Raw genomic sequence first — 21920 nt, 5'->3', positions numbered from 1 at the left:
TCCTTTTCTTGAACTGCATTATTGGTTAAGGGATTGTAAAGTAAGCATTTCAGACTTGTTGTTTTTGGCACATGTAACAAATACCATTTGATTTGATTTGATCAGATCCCTCTGTGGTTAGTTAGTTAGTTAATTAGTTAGTTAATCACTCCCAATGGGTCCTTCTTGATCTGGAAGCTGGATGGTCTCAATACTTCACTTAACTTTACTGCTCAGAACTTTCTCTGTCATAGGAACACATTCTTTATTGTCTACACATGCACACATGAACACACACTCATTCACTCACACACCCGGTCTATTATTTCAGCTACAAACAAACAAGTGGATAGTTGTGGGGCTGAGGTTCATATTGATAGTTGTGGGGCTGAGGTTCATATTGATAGTTGTGGGGCTGAGGTTCATATTGATAGTTGTGGGGCTGAGGTTCATATAGATAGTTGTGGGGCTGAGGTTCATATTGATAGTTGAGGTGTTCATATTGATAGTAGTGGGGCTGAGGTTCATATTGATAGTAGTTCATATAGTTGTGGGGCTGAGGTTCATATTGATAGTAGTGGGGCTGAGGTTCATATTGATAGTTGTGGGCCTGAGGTTCATATTGATAGTAGTGGGGCTGAGGTTCATATTGATAGTAGTGGGGCTGAGGTTCATATTGATAGTTGTGGGGCTGAGGTTCATATTGATAGTTGTGGGGCTGAGGTTCATATTGATAGTTGTGGGGCTGAGGTTCATATTGATAGTTGTGGGGCTGAGGTTCATATTGATAGTTGTGGGGCTGAGGTTCATATTGATAGTTGTGGGGCTGAGGTTCATATTGATAGTTGTGGGGCTGAGGTTCATATTGATAGTTGTGGGGCTGAGGTTCATATTGATAGTTGTGGGGCTGAGGTTCATATTGATAGTTGTGGGGCTGAGGTTCATATTGATAGTTGTGGGGCTGAGGTTCATATTGATAGTAGTGGGGCTGAGGTTCATATTGATAGTTGTGGGGCTGAGGTTCATATTGATAGTTGTGGGGCTGAGGTTCATATTGATAGTAGTGGGGCTGAGGTTCATATTGATAGTTGTGGGGCTGAGGTTCATATTGATAGTTGTGGGGCTGAGGTTCATATTGATAGTTGTGGGGCTGAGGTTCATATTGATAGTTGTGGGGCTGAGGTTCATATTGATAGTAGTGGGGCTGAGGTTCATATTGATAGTTGTGGGGCTGAGGTTCATATTGATAGTTGTGGGGCTGAGGTTCATATTGATAGTTGTGGGGCTGAGGTTCATATTGATAGTAGTGGGGCTGAGGTTCATATTGATAGTTGTGGGGCTGAGGTTCATATAGATAGTTGTGGGGCTGAGGTTCATATTGATAGTTGTGGGGCTGAGGTTCATATTGATAGTTGTGGGGCTGAGGTTCATATTGATAGTTGTGGGGCGGATGTGGCAGCGAGAGGTGGTTTACAGTAAAGCATTTATCCCTGTGTGCCTCATAATGGTGGTAATACTGAGCTCTGTCTGTCTGTCTTGTCTGCCTGGCGGTCCGTCTCTAATTGAATTACGGCATTAACTCAATAGACTAGACTACTGATACCATATGAATGACAGACTCGGCTACTGATACCATATGAATGACAGACTAGACTACTGATACCATATGAATGACCGACTAGACTACTGATACCATATGAATGACAGACTAGGATACTGATACCATATGAATGACAGACTAGACTACTGATACCATATGAATGACAGACTAGGATACTGATACCATATGAATGACAGACTAGACTACTGATACCATATGAATGACCGACTAGACTACTCCACCCACTCAGCGTATTGTGATGTGAAATCTAAGTGGAAAATATATTGGATTTGCAAAAAGTCATCAACCTAAACTGCATATTTGAGGATGAAATTTGAACCACAGAAATGTGTATCACTTACAGATGCCACATTATATTTGTGTGTGTGTGTGTGTGGGCAGTGAATCGGAAGGATTGCAGTATAGACTGTAGTTCAATCTCTTGCCCCCACGATGGCGCCATTCATCCAGACCAGCAGCTTACTGTCAACCTGAAAACTCTTTATCCTCTTCATAGTCCCAGAATGGAACAACAGGTTGTTGAATGGAACCACATGTTGTTGAATGGAACCACGTGTTGTTGAATGGAACCACGTGTTGTTGAATGGAACCACGTGTTGTTGAATGGAACCACGTGTTGTTGAATGGAACCACGTGTTGTTGAATGGAACCACGTGTTGTTGAATGGAACCACGTGTTGTTGAATGGACCACGTGTTGTTGAATGGACCACATGTTGTTGAATGGAACCATGTGTTGTTGAATGGACCACGTGTTGTTGAATGGAACCACGTGTTGTTGAATGGAACCACGTGTTGTTGAAAGGAACCACGTGTTGTTGAAAGGAACCACGTGTTGTTGAATGGAACCACATGTTGTTGAATGGACCACATGTTGTTGAATGGAACCACGTTTTGTTGAATGGAATCACGTGTTGTTGAAAGGAACCACGTGTTGTTGAAAGGAACCACGTGTTGTTGAATGGAACCACGTGTTGTTGAAAGGAACCACGTGTTGTGACATGGATTCAGGATGGATTCTTCATGAAGTCAGGAGGCAGACTGTCTACTTATAGTGTTTTATATCTGAAGGCCACCTAATATAACCCGCTTACACTCACCAGGGAATATAGAGTTATGTGGTATGGGTATGTCGGCCATCTTAATATGAAGTCAACTATTTGGTGCGATGTAGTGTGTGTGTATGTCGGCCATCTTAATATGAAGTCAATTGTTTGGTGTGATATAGTGTGTGTGTGTATGTCGGCCATCTTAATATGAGGTCATCTGTTTGGTGGGATGTTGTGTGTGTGTATGTCGGCCATCTTAATATGAAATAATCTAAAGAAAAGCTGCATGACCCAAGTATAGATTGTTGATCTCTATCTATTAAACTATCTGGAACTTAGATTTTTTATGTATTTATTTATTTATATTTAATGACAGGTATACTGTATGCAGACAGCTGATGAAACTGTGGGTTTGCACAACCAAAGAATTTGTGAACAACTGTCAGAAACCATGTGGTTTACTGATGTCAACATTGTGAACAGAGTTCCCTATGGAGGCAGCAGGGTTATGGTATGGGCAGGCATAAGCTACAGACAATGAACAAAATCGCATTTTATCGAATCTTTGACAAGATCCTGAGGCCCATTTTAGTGCCATTCATCCGCCGCCATTAAAAAAATCAAATCAAATCCCCCAAAAATTATGCACTGAATTCAACCGTAAAATACTTACTTACAGTCTTAACCAACAATGCAGTTTTAAGAAAATAGAGTAATGAAAATATTTACTAAATAAACTAAAGTAACACAATAAAATAACAATATTTACAGGGGGTACCGGTACCGAGTCAATATGAGGGGTACAGGTTAGTTGAGGTAATTTGTATATGTAGGTAGTGGTAAAGTGACTATGCATAGATAGTAAACAGTGAGTAGCAGCATTGTAAAAACAAAGGGGGGGGGGGTTGATTAATTGTTCAACAGTCTTATGGCTTGGGGTTAGAAGCTCTTATGGAGCCTTTTGAACCTAGACTTGACGCTCCGGTACTGCTTGATGTGCGGTAGCAGAGAGAACAGTCTAGGATTGAGTGACTAGTATTTTACCATTTTTGGGCCTTCCTCTGACTCTGACTAGTATATTGGTCCTGGATGTCAGGAAGCTTGGACCCAGTGATGTACTGGGCCATACCCACTACCCTCTGTAGTGCCTTACGGTAGGATGCTGAGCAAATGCCATACCAGGCAGTGATGCAACTAGTCAGGATGCTCTCGATGGCGCAGCTGTGTAACTTTTTGAGGATCTGGGGACCCAAATCTTTTCCAAGGGGGGAAAGGCGAGGGGGAAAAAACGGCATTGTCGTGTCCTCTTCATGATTTTCTCGGTGTGTTTGGACCAGTTTGTTGGTGATGTGGACATCCAGGAACTTGAAACTCTCGACGCTCCACTGCAGCACCTTCGATGTGAATGTTGTAAGGATTTGTACACAAATCTTGGAAGCTGAAAATGTCCCAGTTCTTCCATAGCCTGCATACTCACCAGACTTGTCAACCATTGAGCATGTTTGAGATGCTCTGGATTGATGTGTATGACAACGTTCCCAGGTTACCTTTGCTTTCTTGGGCACAGGGACTATAGTGGTCTGCTTGAAACATGTAGGTATGACAGACTCGGTCAGGGAGAGGTTGAAAATGTCAGTGAAGACACTTGCCAGTTGGTCCGGGCATGCTCTGAGTACACGTCCTGATAATCCGTCTGGCCCTGCAGCCTTGTCAATACTGACCTGTTTAAAGATTTTGCTCTCATCGGCTATGGAGAGCGTGATCAAACAGTCGTCCGGAACAGCTGGTGCTCTCATGCATGCTTCAGTGTTGCGTGCCTAGAAGCAAGCACAAAAGGCATTTAGCCCAAATGGTAGACTTGCATCATTGGGCAGCTCACGGCTGGGTTTCCCTTTGTAGCTCATAATAGTTTGCAAGGCCTGCCACATCCGACAAGTGTCACCCTACTCTTAGTGTGATGACATCTGTAGAATATTTTATGTGACTAGTGAAGAAGACACAGCTGTTGATCCACTGATAAAACTTCAGATAACCTGAGATCAGGACTAAAAGTTTAAAAAAGACATGGACACAAACAGCAACGTTCCTTTCTACCAAGGTGGTGTTTGTTCAACTGCATGTTCTATCCCTATTGTGTATGAAAGTGCAGAGGCTGTGTGGAGTGACGCGCTGAGAGAGAGAGAGAGAGAGAGAGAGAGAGAGAGAGAGAGAGAGAGAGAGAGAGAGAGAGAGAGAGAGAGAGAGAGAGAGAGAGAGAGAGACGCTACAAGGTGCCATGATAGGAAGAAGAAGATCGGTATCTTTCTATCTAACAACCAACAGACTGCTTGGACCAGCACATTGCAGCACGCTACTCTGCCTACCTTCTGCGATAAGTACGTTACCCGATCTAGCTTCTGATTTATAAACTAGCTGTTTTCATTTGGGGGAATATGAAGGAGGATCTATAAGTTAAGTTACGGAATGTATTTTTGTGCAGAATATATCCTCTTGACGCCCAGTTCTGCCCAGTGGAACGGGGTGAAGTGTGCAACACAGCGGCACTCCCAAACTTTATGAAATGGAGAGGAAAGACTCTAAACAGAATTCCTTCTTTGAATGAATATGATACATAATTTCTTATTTCATCTTCAAATTAATTTAGAAGAATACAGAATGATGAATTTCCTGCACATAGACACATTAATATGTTTTTGCACGGTTCTATTTTTACTTGTTTAATTTAGCAATTTGTGTACAGTATATAATAGTTTGTTTTACAGTTAGTGTGTTTTTCCCTTCTAGAATGGCACGGTGTCATAGAGCCACTCTAGTGCTGTTGGTCTGCGGCATCCTAATGCACTACAGAATCTACTGCTCGTCTATAGGACGCAGGTATCCCAAGATCAGGTTGGTTATTCATTCCTATTTAAAATAGATATTAGTTCTGATCGGGGTTCATCTCAGACTGAAGCCATCTCTATTCTTTATCAAGATTTATGAATCAAAGCTAAATTAAACAGTGTTTTTATCAACAGGAATCAGCGTTCAATATTGGAATATTATATGGACATTTTTATGCAGAATAGCACAGGCTATTATAGTTTATGTATTTTATAACAACATTTTAAATGTTTGTTATGGAATAGTCTAAAATGATTGCAAATAATATTTGATCTATATAATATTTTTCATGGGTCTTTATTTTGACTGATAGACTTGAACGTGTGTAGCGTCAGCTGGTGTTAGTTTGTTGAAATAGACAGAGGTCCCGTCCAGACAGGACAATAGAAGCCGTATTACATTAGAGAAACAGTAGATAGTATAGTAGATGTACCACATCATGACACCCTGAATAAAATGAGAGGTATGAATGAAACCTGCAGGAGCATAGCCCTGCCTGGGATGAAGACGGGGCGCGGGGGAGCCGCGGGGAGAGCTGAGGGGAGAGCCATGGGGAGAGCCGAGGGGAGAGCCGAGGGGAAAGGGGAGAGCCGAGGGGAGAGGGGAGAACCGAGGGGAGAGGGCAGAGCCGTGGGGAGAGCCGAGGGGAAAGGGGAGAGCAGAGGGGAGAGGCGAGGGGAGAGGGCAGAGCCGTGGGGAGAGCCGAGGGGAGAGGGGAGAGCCGAGGGGAGAGCCATGGGGAAAGGGGAGAGCCATGGGGAGAGGGGAGAGCCGAGGGGAGAGGGGAGAGCCATGGGGAGAGCCAAGGGGAGAGGGGAGAGCCATGGGGAGAGCCGAGGGGAGAGGGGAGAGCCATGGGGAGATGGGAGAGCCGAGGGGAGAGGGGAGAGCCATGGGGAGAGCCGAGGGGGAGGGGAGAGCCATGGGGAGAGCCGAGGGGGAGAGGAGAGCCGAGGGGAGAGCCGAGGGGGAGGGGAGAGCCGAGGGGAGAGCCATGGGGAGAGCCGTGGGCAGAGCCTTGGGGAGAGCCGAGGGGAGAGCCGAGGGGAGAGCCATGGGGAGAGCCGAGGGGAGAGCCATGGGGAGAGCCGAGGTGAGAGCCATGGGGAGAGCCAAGGGCAGAGCTGTGGGGAGAGGGGAGAGCCGTGGGCAGAGCCTTGGTGAGAGCCGAGGGCAGAGCCATGGGGAGAGCCTTGGTGAGAGCCATGGGGAGAGCCAAGGGCAGAGCTGTGGGGAGAGGGGAGAGCCGTGGGCAGAGCCATGGGCAGAGCCTTGGTGAGAGCCATGGGGAGAGCCAAGGGAAGAGCTGTGGGGAGAGGGGAGAGCCAAGGACAGAGCTGTGGGGAGAGGGGAGAGCCATGGGGAGAGCCAAGGGAAGAGCTGTGGGGAGAGGGGAGAGCCAAGGGCAGAGCTGTGGGGAGAGGGGAGAGCCAAGGGCAGAGCTGTGGGGAGAGGGGAGAGCCAAGGGCAGAGCTGTGGGGAGAGGGGAGAGCCATGGGGAGAGCCAAGGGAAGAGCTGTGGGGAGAGGGGAGAGCCATGGGGAGAGCCAAGGGAAGAGCTGTGGGGAGAGGGGAGAGCCAAGGGAAGAGCTGTGGGGAGAGGGGAGAGCCAAGGGGAGAGCCAAGGGAAGAGCTGTGGGGAGAGGGGAGAGGGGAGAGCCGAGGGCAGAGCCATGGGGAGAGGGGAGAGCCATGGGGAGAGCCGAGGGGAGAGCTGTGGGGAGAGCTGTGGGGAGAGGGGAGAGCCATGGGGAGAGCTAAGGGCAGAGCTGTGGGAAGAGGGGAGAGCCATGGGGAGAGCCAAGGGCAGAGCTGTGGGGAGAGGGGAGAGCCATGGGGAGAGCCAAGGGAAGAGCTGTGGGGAGAGGGGAGAGCCAAGGGAAGAGCTGTGGGGAGAGGGGAGAGCCATGGGGAGAGCCAAGGGAAGAGCTGTGGGGAGAGGGGAGAGCCATGGGGAGAGCCAAGGGAAGAGCTGTGGGGAGAGGGGAGAGCCATGGGGAGAGCCAAGGGCAGAGCTGTGGGGAGAGGGGAGAGCCAAGGACAGAGCTGTGGGGAGAGGGGAGAGCCAAGGACAGAGCTGTGGGGAGAGGGGAGAGCCAAGGACAGAGCTGTGGGGAGAGGGGAGAGCCGAGGGCAGAGCTGTGGGGAGAGGGGAGAGCCATGGGGAGAGCCAAGGGCAGAGCTGTGGGGAGAGGGGAGAGCCAAGGACAGAGCTGTGGGGAGAGGGGAGAGCCATGGGGAGAGCCAAGGACAGAGCTGTGGGGAGAGGGGAGAGCCAAGGGCAGAGCCATCAACATTTATTATATTTATCAGTTATCCATAATTTACCTGCATATTTCAATCAATTATTTTGCAGTTGTCAGACAGTCCTTATAGCTTAGAGTTTCAAATCATGGTGGAATTAATAACCTTATTATTGACCTTACTGTTATAATAATGAGTGTGTGTGAATAAATCTTTCAAAATGTATTATTATTTTAAATCCACTAAATGAAGTTTTGACGGAACAACAAATTGCTGCCTTTCTGAACCACGTGGCTGAACAACACCTTGTCATCTGAAGCCTTGAAAGACCATTGCTTAAGACCAGCCAGATCTCTACATTTGTTTTGTTTGTTTTTACAGGGTCTTTGAGATTCTTTGTAATGAAAGCACTATATAAAAATATATGTATTAATATTAGCTGACAGAAACACAGTATCGTCATTGTTTGGACACGAAAATGATAGGTTAATATGGTACTAGGGGGTAAGTAACCTTAAGAAAAATGTCTAACTGCTGACACAAAAAAGCAACGTTTGGGAAACAAATTGGTATGTGGATGAAGGTCATGCTTTGGTGAATAAACTATAAAGGGAAATAAATGGAATGTTGCTATTAGGAAAGGGTCGTTTTCAGGGGTAACTGCACCCCCCTGTACCAGTTTTCATATGGTGAAGGAGAGTCGGACCAAACTGCAGCGTGTAGATTGCGATCCATGTTTAATAAAACAACATAACACGAATCAAAACACAAACTCAACAAAACAATAAACGTAATGAAAACCGAAAAAGCCTAAACTGGTGCAAACTAACACAGACTAAGGACATCAAGACACTAAGGACAATCACCCACAAAACAACCAAAGAATATGGCTGCCTAAATATGGTTCCCAATCAGAGACAACGATAAACACCTGACTCTGATTGAGGATCACTCCAAACAGCCATAGACTCTGCTAGAATACCCCACTAGCTACAATCCCACTATATACCAAAACCCCAAGACAAAACACACCACAATACAAAAACCCCATGCCACACCCTGGCCTGACCCAATACATAAAGATAAACACAAAATACTTCGACCAGGGCGTGACACCCCCCCCCCCATTTAATCAGTTTTATTTAGTAAGTAATACTTAAAAGCTAAAGCTAAGTCTAGTTGTCTTCTTTGATGATTGAAACAAAATATGGGGGGAAATGGTCACTATGGGGAGATTTGATGTAAAGTGATGTAAAGATGTAAAGTCCCTCTTTTTAACCCACCTGCACATTCATTTTCTTTGTCTTTGTTTGTTGTTCCTTTTCCATACAATCCATTATGTACAATTTCAATAAATATCATTTGAACAATGCAAGATTTTAAATCCCAGCGGTCTTTAAAATTGAATTCAGGAGCAAAAAGGTTTTCAATGGTTGTTTTTAATTCATTTAAAAAAGCATTGGAATATAATATTGGAAAGGTATATAAATAAACATTAAATAACATTGGAATATAACCTTTTATAACAATAACTTAACTAATTAACTCAGTGTTACAATGATGGGCCAAATCACTTATGCTCTGCTATTGCACAATTCTAATATGTACCTGCAGAGGGTTAGACCATTCTCCTTGTATGACTGGTGGAGGAGAGTCAGGCGTGTTCTACTGATGCTGAAAGACAAATTACAGATACAAATATTTTAGCATTATTATACAATATATATGAAATGGCATTCTGAGATATCACTACACACTTCATACACGTAAGGTTAGCTAGCTAGCCAGCCATCTACCTTCAGCTAATATTTATCTAGCTAACAGTAAGCTTTAACTTGGGGTCTTTGTTAAAAAGTGTAGCTAGTTAAATATTGAACCATAGCTCAATCCATTGAGTACTATCAATACAAACCGATTGTCATAACTAGATAAAGTTAACCAAATAAGTTTAATGTTAGCTAGTTAACATTAGGCTACAACTAGCAACGCAGAATAGCATTCTAACAAAACATTACTAACGGTACACAGTTCATAAATGGAAGTTCAAGCCAGCCATCTGACCTCAGCTAACATTAGCTAGCTAACAACAAGCTTTAAAACTTCTTCGGGATCAGTGTCCTGTCCACGGGACGGTTGAGTTAACTTAGGCTAATGCGATTAGCATGAGGTTGTAAGTAACGAGAAAACTTTCAAGGACTTAGACATATCTGATATTGGCAGAAAGCTTAAATTCTTGTTAAAACCTCTTGGAACCACCCACCCCAGATCCGGGATAATTGTCATCAACTACGTTAAATAGCATAGCGCAACGGTCAAATAATCTTACTAGAAAATATTCATATTCATGAAATCACAAGTGAAATATAACGAAACACAGCTTAGCCTTTTGTTAATCACCCTGTCGTCTCAGATTTTGTAATTATGCTTTACAGCGAAAAACAATGCAAGCTTTTTTTTAAAGTTTATCGATATACTAACAAAACATTATGTACACCTAGCGGCAGGTAACTTGGTCACGATAATCAGAAAAGCAATCAAATGAATAGTTTACCTTTGATGATCTTCGGATGTTTTCACTCACTAGACTCCCAGTTAGACAGCAAATGTTCCTTTTGTTCCATAAAGATATTTTTTATATCCAAATACCTCCGCTGGTTTGATGCGTTATGCCCAGGAATCCACCCGGAAATAGAGGTCACGACAACGCAGAAAAAAAATCCAAATTACATCCATAATATCGACAGAAACATGGCAAACATTTTTTATAATCAATCCTCAAGGTGTTTTTCAAATATCTATTCGATAATATATCAACCGGGACAGTTGGCTTTTCACTAGGACCGGGAGGGAAAATGCCTACCTTTCTGTTTTGCGTAAAAATCACACTGAGAGACAACAACTGACCACTTACGCAATGTGGACGTTTACACTCATTCTTCAAGATAAAGGCCTAAAACTATGTCTACATGCTTTAGACACCTTAGGGAAGCCACAGAAAAGGGAATCTGGTTGATATCCCTTTCAATGGGCAATAGGGATGCATAGAAAGACTGGGGTTTCAAAATAAGAGTCACTTCCTGATTGGATTTTTCTCAGGCTTTCGCCTGCAATATCAGTTCTGTTAAACTCACAGACAATATTTTCACAGTTTTGGAAAATTGAGTGTGTTTTCTATCCTAAGCTGTTAATTATATGCATATTCTAGCATCTGGTCCTGAGAAATAGACCGTTTACTTTGGGAACGTTATTTTTCCCAAAATAAAAATAGTGCCCCCTAGCTTCAAGACTCCAATTTACAGTAGCTATTACAGTGAAATAATACCATGCTATTGTTTGAGGAGATTTTGAACATGAAAAGTTCATTTGGCCAGTCTTGATACAAACATTTTAGCATAAATGTTATCGTTCATTGGATCAGTCTAAAACTTTGCACAAACGCTGCTGCCATCTAGTGGCCAAAATAAAAAAAATACACCTGGTCTGGAATAATACATTATGGCCTTTCTCTTGCATTTCTTGTCTTTTACAAGATCTATTGTGTTAATTTGAAATCCAAGATGGCAAGATGGCGTAGCAGTAGGACGTGTGTATTTGTCTTATCTCGTGTCTTATTGTCGACACGAAGCCCCGCCGATCCATCACGACTGGACTGCCGAAGTGAACGCCTGATGTGGTCTCAACAGGCTATTCTGTTACGATGTCGCCGAAGAGCTATCTACTAGCCCCGGCCCGCTAGCTCTTCTGAACGGTGTGTCCGCTTCTCGCCTAGCGTAGTAGTGACTACCGAATGGCATCCCGACTCACCTATTGCTGCTTTTGACCCTATAATCACTCGGCTACATAGCTGATGTCCCCTGGACTGTTTCAATAACATGTTACCTCATTTTGTTAACCTGTTTGCCCCAACCTCAAACTCAGGTCCTGTATGTACCTAACTGACTCGCTCTGCCCATTCATCACCATTTACCTGTCGGCCCCAGCCTCAAACTCAGGTCCTGTATGTACCTAACTGACCCTCTCTGCCCATTCATTCATTGCCATTTACCCGTTGTTGTCTTAGCTCTCCTGAGCAACACCTGTGATTGCTTTATGCCTCTCTCTAATATCAATATGCCTTGTCTACTGCTGTCTTGGCTAGTTCTTATTGTTTTATTTCACTGTAGATCCCTCAGTCCTGCTCAAAATGCCTTAGATAGCTCTTTTGTCCCACCCCACATACATGCGGAGACCTCACCGGGCTTAACAGAGACGAGCAGCTAACAGAGACGAAACCGCTCACTGTTACTCAACACCTAGGTTTACCTCCACTGTACTCACATCCTACCTTACCATTGTCTGTACATTATGCCCTGAATCTATTCTAACACGCACAGAAATCTGCTCATTTTATTCTCTGCCCCCAATGCACAAGACAACCAGTTCGTATAGCTTTTAGCCGTAACCTTCTGATGTAGAGGTTAAAACCTCTTGGGGCTCGGTGTCCCGCTAACGGGATAGAAGCCAACCACATCCGGGGGAAATTGGAGAGTGCCAAATTAAAAAATTTAAAACCGTAATATTAAACATTCATGGACATACAAGTGTCTTATATAATTTAAAAGCTTAACTTCTAGTTAATCCAATTGCGTTGTTGAATGGCGAAAGCATACCATGTGATTATCTGAGGACAGTGCCCCACATCAAAATATTCTTTCAACAAGCACAGGCTTAACAAAATCACAAATAGCGATTAAATAAATCACTTACATTTGAAGATCTTCCTCTGTTTGCAATCCCAAGGGTCCCAGCTACAATATGAATGGACATTTTTTTCGATAAAATCGAAAATATATCCTCAAATGTCAGTTTAGTTGGCACCATTGATTTCAGTAATCCACTCTTTTAACATGCATACAAGAGTCCAAAAAGCTACCACTAAACTTCATCCAAATAAGTCAAACGATGTTTCTATTTGATCCTTGGGTACTCTAAAGTGTAAATAAACTATAATATTTTACACGGAAAGAAGTATGTTCAATAGGATAGCCAAATTTGCAAGGGTGCGCCGAAAGACTGATTTGATTCAGGTGGTCAGCTCACTGAAACTAAAAATACTTGTTCATTTTTCAAAATAAAAGCCTGAAACCTCGAATAAAGACTTTTGACATCTAGTGGAAGCCATAGGAATTGCAATTTGGGTGACGGACAAAGGGGTTTCATTAGATTTAGAAAATAAGAGCCTGGGAGCTGAAAAGAAAACTAATTCTGGGCGGATTTTCTTCTGATTTTCGCCTGCCATATCAGTTCTGCCACAGACATTATTTTAACAGTTTTAGAAAATTCAGAGTGTTTTCCATACAATACTACCATTACCACATTACCATATTATATGCATATACTGGCTTCCGGGCCTGAGTAAGTGTTGAAGTAATTTAATTCCTCTGTTTTAATTCCCAATCAAAATTAAACACTATGTCAATGCATAAGGGTTTGTAAAGACCCTTTTTTTATAAGAATGGACAGAGCCCCAGTCTTAAAAGTCAAGTAACAGCCTTTATCAAGAGAGTACTGAGTTCATACACATTTTACCACAGGTTATAAACTGAAAATGACGTCAGCGTTTTCTAAATGTTCCGTCTCTTCTTGACACTGGTAGAAAGGCTCTATAGATCTCAAGCATTCCCTCCTCACCTAGAGCCAAGGTCAGTCAGTGTAGATAAGCATTCTAGACAGTCTGGAGATAGTCCGTCCCTGCCATCTGGAGATAGTTCATTCATTTGTACCAAGGAACAGACCGTCATTGTTCTAAACTCTTGACTACATTATATTCAATACTGGGAGCAAGAGAGAAAATTCATACATGTACAGTAACATAATAGTGTTGGTATATTATTCGGATTAGTCAGTCATGATTGAAATGTATACATAATTAGTCATCATTGATAAAAATTCCCTTAACAGTAAGTTTACTTTGAGCATGTCAGACAGGCAGAAATTCAGAATACTGCCCCCTAGCCCTAAGGAGTTTAACATCAGAAGCCTAAATGTGTTTCATTCACTGCTTTAGCACACTCCGCCAACCCTGATGCCCTGATGCCCTAGCCGTGTCTGAATCCTGGCTTAGGAAAATCACCAAAAACCCTGTAATTTCCATTCCTAACTATAACATTTTTCATCAAGATAGAACTGCCAAGGGGAGTGGAGTTGCAATCTACTGCAGAGATAGCTCTACTTGCACATCATCATCTCCACATTTATCACAATTATGTCGCCACTATAGCCTATTTATTGCCTTACCTCCCTTATCGACATCACGCTACCACGTTCCCCAAGGGCATCCCCCCACACTCAACTCAAAAGGTGGCACACAGAATGCAAAAATATTCTTAGAAATATTTAACCTCCACACATTAACAAGTCCAATAGCTCAAATGAAAGATAAACACCTTGTTCATCTACCCAGCAAGTCAGATTTCTAAAATGTTTTATGGCGAAAACATAGCACATATTTTTGTCAAACCACCACTAAAGACACAGCTAATTTAAATAGCCATTTTGTCGAACAAAAGATGTAATCACAAACGCAGGATTAAAAGATGAATAATTCACTAACCTTTTGAAAATCTTCATCAGATGACAGTAATAGGACATGTTACACAGTACATTTATGTTTTTTTCAATAATATGCTATTTATATCCATAAATCTCTGTTTACAATGACGACATGTTCAAAAAATGCTACTAAAATGTCCGGAGAAATTATGATAACTCCACCAGATAACAGCAATACACATCATAAACTTTGACTAAAAATACATGTTCTACATATTGTTAGAAAGATACACTGCTTCTTAATGCAACCGGTGTGTTACATTTATTTTTAACGTTACAGAATTCGTTCACTAGGCAATAATCTGAGACGGCGCTCAGACATTAGAAATATTTCTTCGCTATGTTGGAGTCAACAGAAACACAAAATTACCACATAAATATTACCTTACCTTTGATGGTCTTTGATCAGAAGTCGTGGAAGGAGTCATACTTACCGAAAACAGCGTTTGGCTTTCAAGTCTGTGTCTTTGGGTTATCAAACGCGACAAATTCCGGCTGAAATGCAGCCAAAATTCGAGGGGTTGCGCATCAAAACTTCAAAATTACATATTATATGTCGACTAAACTGGTCAAACTAAGTGCAGAATCAAGCTTTAGGATGTTCTAAACGTGCAAAACAATTCTCAACTCGTACAGACAAACTCACATTGTGTAGTGAATCATTGAATAAAGGGAACTCCAGGCAGATAGGCTAGTTGAGAACAAGTTATCATTTACAACTGCGACCTGGCCAAGATAAAGCATAGCCGTGTGAACAGACAACAACACAGAGTTACACATGGAGTAAACAATAAACAAGTCAATAACACAGTAGAAAAAAAGAGTCTATATACATTGTGTGCAAAAGACATGAGGCAATAAAGGCAATAAATAGGCCATAAGAGCAAATAATTACAATTTAGCAGATTAACACTGGAGTGATAAATTATCAGATGATCATGTGCAAGTAGAGATACTGGTGTGCAAAAGAGCAGAAAAGTAAATAAATAAAAACAGTATGGGGATGAGGTAGATAAATTGGATGGGCTATTTACAGATGGACTATGTACAGCTGCAGCGATCAGATAGCTGCTCAGATAGCAGATGTTTAAAGTTGGTGAGGGAAATAAAAGTCTCCAACTTCAGCTATTTTTGCAATTAGTTCCAGTCACAGGCAGCGGAGAGCTGGAAGGAAAGGCGGCCAAATGAGGTGTTGGCTTTAGATCATACACTGCATTTGAGGAACAGTGGGAAAGCAATTCTGCTTTGAAAGTTGATCAACTTTTATACTCACCTTTGTGAAAATCTCCTTTGAATGTTTTGGTATCTAGTCAAGAGCTCTGCTTTGTCTACACCGATTCAGCATCATTCACACCCTCTTATTAATCTGTAGCCCCACTCATCTCGTTTCGCTTTCGGAGCACTCTGACCGATGGTTTGTTTACATATGGATAACATGAAAACAGCCACACAAACTCTGCTGGCAACAATTTATTTGAGCTTTTTTGCAGACATTTACTGACACCGGACATGTTCAACGGGAGTTGTACAAATGTCGCATCCTCAACTAACAAGCCAGCCAGCTAACGTTAGCTAGTTAAACAACAATGAACAAAGTGCAAACAATGCTACAATGCTGGGGGCTAACCAAACAGGTTAAACTTAGCTACAGTTGAAGTCGGAAGTTTACACACACCTTAGCCAAATACGTTTAAACTCAGTTTTTCACAGTTCCTGACATTTTATCCTAGTAAAAATCCCTTGTCTTAGGTCAGTTAGGATCACCACTTTATTTTAATAATGTGAAATGTCAGAATAATAGCAGAGAGAATGATTTATTTCAGATTTTATTTCTTTCATCACATTCCCAGTGGGTCAGAAGTTTACATACACTCAATTAGTATTTGGTTGCATTGATTTTAAATTGTTTAACTTGGATCAAACGTTTCGGGAAACTTTCCACAAGCTTCCCACAATAAGTTGGGTGAATTCTGGCCCATTCCTCCAGACAGAACTGGTGTAACTGAGTCAGGTTTGTAGGCCTCCTTGCTCGCACACGCTTTTTCAGTTCTGCCCACAAATTTTCTATGGGATTGAGGTCAGGGCTTTGTGATGGCCACTCCAATACTTTGACTTTGTTGTCCTTAAGCCATTTTGCCACAACTTTGGAAGTATGCTTGGGGTCATTGTCCATTTGGAAGACCCATTTGTGACCAAGCCTTAACTTCCTGACTGATGCATGAGATGTTGCTTCAATATATCCACGTAATTTTCCTTCCTCATGATGCCATCTATTTTGTGAAGGGCACCAGTCCCTCCTGCAGCAAATCACCCCCACAACATGATGCTGCCACCCCGTGCTTCGCAGTTGGGATGGTGTTCTTCGGCTTGCAAGCTTCCCCCTTTTTCCTCCAAACATTACAATGGTCATTGTGGCAAACAGTTCTATTTTTGTTTCATCAGACCAGAGGACATTTCTCAAAAACGCACGATCTTTGTCCTCATGTGCAGTTGCAAACCGTAGTCTGGCTTTTTTATGGTGGTTTTGGAGCAGTGGCTTCTTCCTTGCTGAGCGGCCTTTCAGGATATGTCAATATAGGACTCATTTTACTGTGGATATTGATACTTTTGTACCTGTTTCATCCAGCATCTTCACAAGGTCCTTTGCTGTTGTTCTGGGATTGATTTGCACTTTTCGCACCAAAGTACGTTCATCTCCAGGAGACATAATGCGTCTCCTTCCTGAGTGGTATGACAACTGTGTAGTCCCATAGTGTTTATACTTGTGTACTATTGTTTGTATAGATGAACGTGGTACCCTCAGGCATCTGGAAATTGCTGACAAGGATGAACCAGACTTGTGGAGGTCTACAGTTTTTTTCTGAGGTCTTGGCTGATTTCTTTTGATCTTTCCATGATGTCAAGCAAAGAGGCACTGAGTTTAAAGGTAGGCCTTGAAATACATCCACAGGCACACCTCCAATTGACTCAAATGATGTCATTTGGGGTAGCCTAGGGGTTAGAGTGTTGGACTAGGAATGGGAAGGTTGGAAGTTCAAATCCCTGAGCTGACAAGGTACAAATCTGTCATTCTGCCCCTGAACAGGCAGTTAACCCACTGTTCCTAGGCCATCATTGAAAATAAGAATTTGTTCTTAACTGACTTAAAAAATGTTTTTTTTTTATTTGCTGATCAGTAGCTTCTAAAGCATGACATCATTTTCTGAAATCTTCCAAGCTGTTTAAAGGCACAGTCAATTTAGTGTATGTAAACTTCCGACTTCTAACAGGAAAAGCAAACTGCTCTGGGATCTGAATAATAACGCCAGCTCCGGAGCAAGCCAGCTAACAGTACACTGTAGTTTAAGACATATAGCTAGCTAGCTAACTCGATCCCTCCGATGTCAACAACTACAGACCAGTATCCCTTCTTTCTTTTCTCTCCAAAACTCTTGAACGTGCCGTCCTTGGTCAGCTCTCCCGCTATCTCTCTCAGAATGACCTTCTTGATCCAAATCAGTCAGGTTTCAAGACTAGTCATTCAACTGAGACTGCTCTTCTCTGTATCACGGAGGCGCTCCGCACCGCTAAAGCTAACTCTCTCTCCTCTGCTCTCATCCTTCTAGACCTATCGGCTGCCTTCGATACTGTGAACCATCAGATACTCCTCTCCACCCTCTCCGAGTTGGGCATCTCCGGCGTGGCCCACGCTTGGATTGCGTCCTACCTGACAGGTCGCTCCTACCAGGTGGCGTGGCGAGAATCTGTCTCCTCACCATGCGCTCTCACCACTGGTGTCCCCCAGGGCTCTGTTCTAGGCCCTCTCCTATTCTCGCTATACACCAAGTCACTTGGCTCTGTCATAACTTCACATGGTCTCTCCTATCATTGCTATGCAGACGACACACAATTAATCTTCTCCTTTCCCCCTTCTGATGACCAGGTGGCGAATCGCATCTCTGCATGTCTGGCAGGCATATCAGTGTGGATGACGGATCACCACCTCAAGCTGAACTTCGGCAAGACGGAGCTGCTCTTCCTCCCGGGAAGGACTGCCCGTTCCATGATCTCGCCATCACGGTTGACAACTCCATTGTGTCCTCCTCCCAGAGCGCTAAGAACCTTGGCGTGATCCTGGACAACACCCTGTCGTTCTCAACTAACATCAAGGCGGTGGCCCGTTCCTGTAGGTTCATGCTCTACAACATCCGCAGAGTACGACCCTGCCTCACACAGGAAGCGGCACAGGTCCTAATCCAGGCACTTGTCATCTCCCGTCTGGATTACTGCAACTCGCTGTTGGCTGGGCTCCCTGCCTGTGCCATTAAACCCCTACAACTCATCCAGAACGCCGCAGCCCGTCTGGTGTTCAACCTTCCCAAGTTCTCTCACGTCACCCCGCTCCTCCGCTCTCTCCACTGGCTTCCAGTTGAAGCTCGCATCCGCTACAAGACCATGGTGCTTGCCTACGGAGCTGTGAGGGGAACGGCACCTCAGTACCTCCAGGCTCTGATCAGGCCCTACACCCAAATAAGGGCACTGCGTTCATCCACCTCTGGCCTGCTCGCCTCCCTACCACTGAGGAAGTACAGTTCCCGCTCAGCCCAGTCAACTGTAAGTCGCTTTGGATAAAAGCGTCTGCTAAATGGCATATATTATTATTATTATTATTATTATTATTAAAACTGTTCGCTGCTCTGGCTCCCCAATGGTGGAACAAACTCCCTCACGACGCCAGGACAGCGGAGTCAATCACCACCTTCCGGAGACACCTGAAACCCCACCTCTTTAAGGAATACCTAGGATAGGATAAAGTAATCCTTCTCACCCCCCCTTAAAATATGTAGATGCACTATTGTAAAGTGGCTGTTCCACTGGATGTCATAAGGTGAATGCACCAATTTGTAAGTCGCTCTGGATAAGAGCGTCTGCTAAATGACTTAAATGTAAATGTTAAATGTAGTTAGCTAGCACATGAAAGTTCACATGTTCGAGAAGGCATTTCTGCCCAAAAAGCATTCTGATGTTTCTAGCATTGTGTTGTAGTGTTGTGCCGGGTTTCTGATTGTAATGTGTCTAGGGTTGTGTGGTTGTGTTGTGGTTCTGATTCGTATGTGTCTAGGGTTGTGTTGTTATGTAAGGGTTCTGATTGTAATGTGTCTAGGGTTGTGTTGTTGTGTTGTGTTCTGATTCGTATGTGTCTAGGGTTGTGTTGTGGTTCTGATTCGTATGTGTCTAGGGTTGTGTTGTTTCAGGGTTCAGTTTCTAATATGTCTTGTGTTGTGTATTGGTTCTGATTCTAATGTTTCTAGTGTTGTGTAGGGATTCTGATTATAACATATCTAGGGTTGTGTTGTGTAGGGGTTCTGATCCTAATGTGTCTATGTTTGTGTTATTGTGTCTGGGTTCTGATTTTAATGTGTCTAGGTTTGTTTTGTTGTGTCTGGGTTCTGATTCTAACGTGTCTGGTTTTGTGTTGGGGTTCTGATTCTTATTTGTCAATTGTGTTGCATAGGGGTTCTGATTCTAATGTTTCTAGAGTTGTGTTGTGTAGGGGTTCTGATTATAACATGTCTAGGGTTGTGTTGGTGTGTCAAGTTCTGATTTTAACATGTCTCTGTGTTGTTGTGTTGTCTCAGAACAGAGAGACGTGCAGAGGAGGTGGTAGCTAGAACATTGAGGGAGATTCTGGGCCAGCTGACAGCGAGGCAGTATCTCATTGCACTGATGATGATACCTGTAGGGTAAGAGACCTGTTATTCACTGCTCTGATGATGATGCCTGTTGGGACCTTTTATTCACTGCTCTGATGATACCTGTATGAACCTGTTATTCACTGCTCTGATGATGATACCTGTATAGCCTACAGTAGTATGACCTGTGTGGTAGGAGGATCTACAGTATGTAGTAGGATCTATGCAGTAGGATCGACTGTATGTAGTAGGATCTACTGTATGTAGTATGATCTATGTAGAAGGATCTACAGTATGTAATGGGATCTACAGTATGTAGTAGGATCTATGTGGTAGGATCTACAGTATGTAGTAGGATCTATGCAGTAGGATCTACAGTATGTAGTAGGATCTATGTAGTAGTATCTACAGTATGTAGTAGGATCTATGTAGTAGGATCTACAGTATGTAGTAGGATCTACTGTATGTAGTAGGATCTATGTAGAAGGATCTACAGTATGTAGTAGGATCTACTGTATGTAGAAGGATCTACTGTATGTAGTAGGATCTATGTAGTAGGATCTACTGTATGTAGTAGGATCTACAGTATGTAGTAGGATCTATGTAGTAGGATCTACAGTATGTAGTAGGATCTACTGTATGTAGTAGGATCTATGTAGTAGGATCTACAGTATGTAGTAGGATCTACAGTATGTATTAGGATCTATGTAGTAGGATCTACTGTATGTAGTAGGATCTACGGTATGTAGAAGGATCTACTGTATGTAGTAGGATCTATGTAGTAGGATCTACAGTATGTAATAGGATCTATGTAGTAGGATCTACAGTATGTAGTAGGATCTACTGTGTGTTGTAGGATTTATGTAGTTGGATTTATTGTATGTAGTAGGATCTAGTGTGTGTAGGAGGATCTATATAGTACAGTCAGATCTACTGTATGTCGTAGGATCTATGTAGTACAGTAGGATCTAGTGTATGTAGTAGGATCTACTGTATGTAGTAAGATCTATTTAGTAGGATCTATATACTAATATGACATATAGTATGACATAGTAATATGCTGTTTATGTGTTTATTTGAGGAGAGTGTTATGTAGTACCATGCTGTATTAATATGTTGTCCCATTTCAATGCAGTGAGGAGAGTCGAATGGAGGATGAATCGGAGCCGTTCTCAAAGCGTCACTCAGACGGCATCTTCACAGACGGCTACAGTCGCTACAGGAAACAGATGGCTATGAAGAAGTACCTGGAGGCAGTGTTGGGGAGAAGGTACAGACAGCGATTTAGGAACAAAGTATGGAGGCTCACATATTTGTAGCAATTCTAGCCCTCCCTTACCCTGATCCTAAACCTAACTCTGACCCTAACTCTGACCCTAACCCTAACTTTGACCCTAACTCTGACCCCAACTCTGCCCCTAACTCTCTGGTATATAAACTCATCCTTCAAACTACATCCTTATGAATGCTATACTATATTTGACCAAAAAGTGGTTTGTGCCTGTGTTCCTTAAACGTATATTTACAGTTGAAGTCGAAAGCTTACAGTACATACAATTTAGCCAAATACATTTAAACTCAGTTTTTCACAATTCCTGACATATAATCATAGTAAAAATTCCCTGTCTTAGGTCAGTTAGGATCACCACTTAATTTTAAGAATTTGAAATGTCAGAATAAATACCAGAGAAAATGATTTATTTCAGCTTTTATTTCTTTCATCACATTCCCAGTGGGTCAGAATTGTACATACACTCAATTAGTATTTGGTTGCATTGATTTTAAATTGTTTAACTTGGGTCAAACGGTTTGGGTAGCCTTCCACAAGCTTCCCACAATAAATTGGGTGATTTTTTGGCCCATTCCTCCTGACAGAGCTGGTG

At 42.8% G+C, this 21920-nt stretch overlaps 1 protein-coding gene across 1 annotated transcript; it reads left to right on the top strand.

The window, feature by feature from the left end:
- The first annotated feature begins 4950 nt into the window (after positions 1–4950).
- adcyap1b (adenylate cyclase activating polypeptide 1b) lies at positions 4951–21677 on the top strand. The gene is made up of 4 exons (XM_046322492.1): positions 4951–5022; positions 5432–5536; positions 19984–20088; positions 21173–21677. Exons 2-4 carry the CDS (start codon positions 5433–5435, stop codon positions 21354–21356), a joined length of 393 nt encoding a protein of 130 aa, XP_046178448.1. The 5' UTR covers positions 4951–5022; position 5432; the 3' UTR covers positions 21357–21677.
- Positions 21678–21920: the final 243 nt, after the last annotated feature.

This window comes from Oncorhynchus gorbuscha, linkage group LG22 (genome assembly GCF_021184085.1).
Source record: "Oncorhynchus gorbuscha isolate QuinsamMale2020 ecotype Even-year linkage group LG22, OgorEven_v1.0, whole genome shotgun sequence".
Lineage (NCBI taxonomy): Eukaryota > Metazoa > Chordata > Actinopteri > Salmoniformes > Salmonidae > Oncorhynchus > Oncorhynchus gorbuscha.
This window is presented reverse-complemented; position numbering and strand designations above follow the sequence as displayed.